This window comes from Macaca nemestrina, chromosome 3 (assembly GCF_043159975.1).
Source record: "Macaca nemestrina isolate mMacNem1 chromosome 3, mMacNem.hap1, whole genome shotgun sequence".
In the NCBI taxonomy this organism is placed as follows: Eukaryota; Metazoa; Chordata; class Mammalia; order Primates; family Cercopithecidae; genus Macaca; species Macaca nemestrina.
This window is the reverse complement of record NC_092127.1, coordinates 136,662,930-136,665,857: the sequence shown is the minus strand read 5'-3', so window position 1 is coordinate 136,665,857 and position 2,928 is coordinate 136,662,930. Positions and strand designations below refer to the sequence as shown.

Below are 2,928 nucleotides of genomic sequence, written 5' to 3'. Positions count from 1 at the left end.
CATTTCTTGGATTACTAGTAATAATAATTAGAAAGACTGACTTTGAGAAATTTTTCTCAAATCAAGGCTCCTGCTACTTTGGTTCCACCTTTTCTCTCTAGAAGGAGAGGAGCAGCATCTCCCAGAGAGCTGCCTGCCTCAGAAACGCGAGCATCCCTAGCCCCCTGAGGCCCAGGGCTTGAGGCTGAATCACTGCTCCCTTCTGGCTGGAGTCACAGCTCCCTCCACCGCGGAGCAGGTGGAGAATGTCCCTCTAGGTAGAGGTGCCCGCAGCTCCTCCAGGCCACCCTCCCCACTGTCTGCCCCCCCCCCCACCCCGCTTCTTTCCACACTGCCCCCTGAATTCAGGGAATTTCCCCAGCATCCCAAAGCTTGAGTTTCCTGTGAGTGGGGAGAGATGAATGTAGATAAAAGGAGTTCAAAAGACGCTAGGAAGTCTCAGTGCTCAGGATCCTCCAATCTCTGCTCCTCCATTCAGTTCAGGAACCCGCGGCTGCTCCCAGCGATCTGTTGACCACTATGAGCCTCCTGTCCAGTCGCCCGGCCCGTGTCCCGGGTCCTTTGGGCTCCTTGTGCGCGCTGCTCGCGCTCCTGCTGCTGCTGACGCCGCCAGGGCCCCTCAGCCCAGGTGAGAGCGCCTGGCACAGGGGACGCAGTGGGGCACAGCGGTGCATCCCAGCCTCTGCGGGGCAGCTGCCTTCCAGGGAACTCACCAAGCAACCTGCCCTATAAAGGTGTCTCTCTTTCTTCCCCAGCTGGTCCTGTCGCTGCTGCAATGAGAGAGCTGCGTTGCAGTTGTTTACAGACCACGCAGGGAGTTCAACCCCAAATGATCAGTAATCTGCAGGTGTTCGCCATAGGCCCGCAGTGCTCTGAGGTGGAAGTGGTGTAAGTTCTGTGCTGCTCTGTCCACTGTGACCTTGGCAAGAGGGAAGTCCCACAGCCTGGGTGTTCAACCTTGCTATCTCATGAGTGTATCTTCCTTTTCTTTCCTTCAGAGCCTCCCTGAAGAACGGGACGGAAGTTTGTCTCGATCCACAAGCCCCTTTTCTAAAGAAAGTCATCCAGAAAATTTTGGACGGGTACTTATCACTTTGATCATTGTGGTTTTTAAATCTCATCTAGGGAAACCATGGACTTCACAAAGTCTTTCTTCTCTGTACTATTTAAGTAACTTTTCACGTTTAGAATAAAAGGTTGTTAAATTGAGAACATTTTTCTGGATTGTCCTGGGATAATCTTTATTACCAATCTTACATGTAATTACTTGAGCAATTACACACAGCTTGTCGCTAGTTATGTTTTGTGTTTCCCCATTGCTTGTATTGATTTTGTATACTCCTTTTTTACCAAGCATTATAAACGCTGAGTGTTGACACCAGGGTGGAGTAGAAAGGAGTGCAAAAAATGGTTAAACTAATATCATCTTTTTCTCAACAGTGAAAACAAGGACAACTGATGAAGAGAAATGAGTAGGCATGGAAGCGTTTCCCAGTCTTCAGCAGAGCAGTTTTCTGGAGGTCTCTGGACCCAGGGAAGACAAGAAGGAAGGATTTTGTTGTTGTTTGTTCGTTTATTTGTTTTTCCAGTAGTTAGCTTTCTTCCTGGATTCCTCACTTTGAAGAGTGTGAGGAAAACCTGTTTGCCCCTTAAGCTTTCAGCTCAGCTAACGAAGTGTTTAGCACAGTACGTCTGCTATTTGCTGTTATTTTATCTGCTATGCTATTGAAGTTTTTGGCAATTGACTATACTGTGAGCCAAGAATCACCGGTTGTTAATCTTTCAAAGTGTCTTGAATTGAAGGTGACTATTGTATCTCCAAGAAATATTCCTTAATGTATTAACTGAGAAGGCTGTGGATTTAATACGGAAATGATGTTTCATAAGAATTCTGTCGATGGAGATACACTGTTATCTTCACCTTTTTTAGAAATAGGAAATATTTTAATGTTTCATGGGGAATATGTCAGAGAATTTCCTTACTCTTGATCGTGGGATACTATTTAATTATTTTGTTTTAGAAAGCTGAGTGTATCGCACCTTATCTATGTAGAATATATTTCCTTATTCAGAATTTTTAAAAGTTTACGTTCTATGAGGGCTAATATCTTCGTATAATTTTAGACATTCTTATCTTTTAAAGGTTTTGACCATTTTGTTATGAGGAATTACATATGTATTACATTCACTATATTAAAATTGTACTTTTTTACTATGTGTCTCATTGGTTCATAGTCTTTATTTTGTCCTTTGAATAAGCATTAAAAGATTTCTAAACTTCACTTATATTGTTTCTCCTTCCTATGCTGTTATAATACATTTTACTTATCTTTAATTTATATAATTTAAAACACTAACTCTGCTCCTCTGTGCCTGGCAGAGAAGGCCGTCGTTCCCCAACACCATTGCTTTGGTTCAACCTTTCTCCAAGCTCAGTTCCCTTCCAGTTATTCCTTCACAGCCCCAATGGCCTCTGGGGTCTTTGGAAAACACAAAGATTTCCTTCTCTAAATTCTTCCCTATCTAAGTTGTTTCCTAGAAATAAAATAAAGTTTCTAAGTATGACAGATGATGTTCTTTCTGTCTCATCCCACTCCTGATCGGCACTTCAACTTCCCTTGTCCCTCAAATTCACTACAGTCAGGTGTTCAGTTCCCTAACTGGGCATGTTCTTTCCTAGGCCCATGACTTTGCATTTGCTAGGGCCACTACCTGCATATAAGAGGAGGCTTACTCATCCTTAAGAACTCAGTTCAAGTAACACCTCCTTTGTGTTTTCCTTGGCAGAGCTCATAGCTTCCAACTTGATGTTCCCATAACATCTCATTATCTGAATTACAACAAAAATATTGCATTACTCTTATTTATTTATAGGTTTCTTCATCCACTCTAGCTCTCCCAGAGCATTAACCATATTATATCTACCTC

General features: G+C 43.3%; 1 protein-coding gene across 1 annotated transcript; it reads left to right on the top strand.

Moving 5' to 3' along the window:
- Positions 1-452: 452 nt before the first annotated feature.
- Positions 453-1,527, top strand: LOC105477295 (C-X-C motif chemokine 5-like). The gene is made up of 4 exons (XM_011733755.2): positions 453-628; positions 756-888; positions 999-1,082; positions 1,441-1,527. Exons 1-4 carry the CDS (start codon positions 520-522, stop codon positions 1,457-1,459), a joined length of 345 nt encoding a protein of 114 aa, XP_011732057.1. The 5' UTR covers positions 453-519; the 3' UTR covers positions 1,460-1,527.
- The last annotated feature ends 1,401 nt before the right edge of the window (positions 1,528-2,928 follow it).

Bases quoted from the DNA above. Each gene is read 5' to 3' on its own strand.
- LOC105477295 (XM_011733755.2), top strand. From the start codon at position 520: ATGAGCCTCCTGTCCAGTCGCCCGGCCCGTGTCCCGGGTCCTTTGGGC. The intron at 629-755 runs GTGAGAGCGCCT...TTTCTTCCCCAG, and splicing joins GCCAGGGCCCCTCAGCCCAG to CTGGTCCTGTCGCTGCTGCA. The intron at 889-998 runs GTAAGTTCTGTG...TCTTTCCTTCAG, and splicing joins TGCTCTGAGGTGGAAGTGGT to AGCCTCCCTGAAGAACGGGA.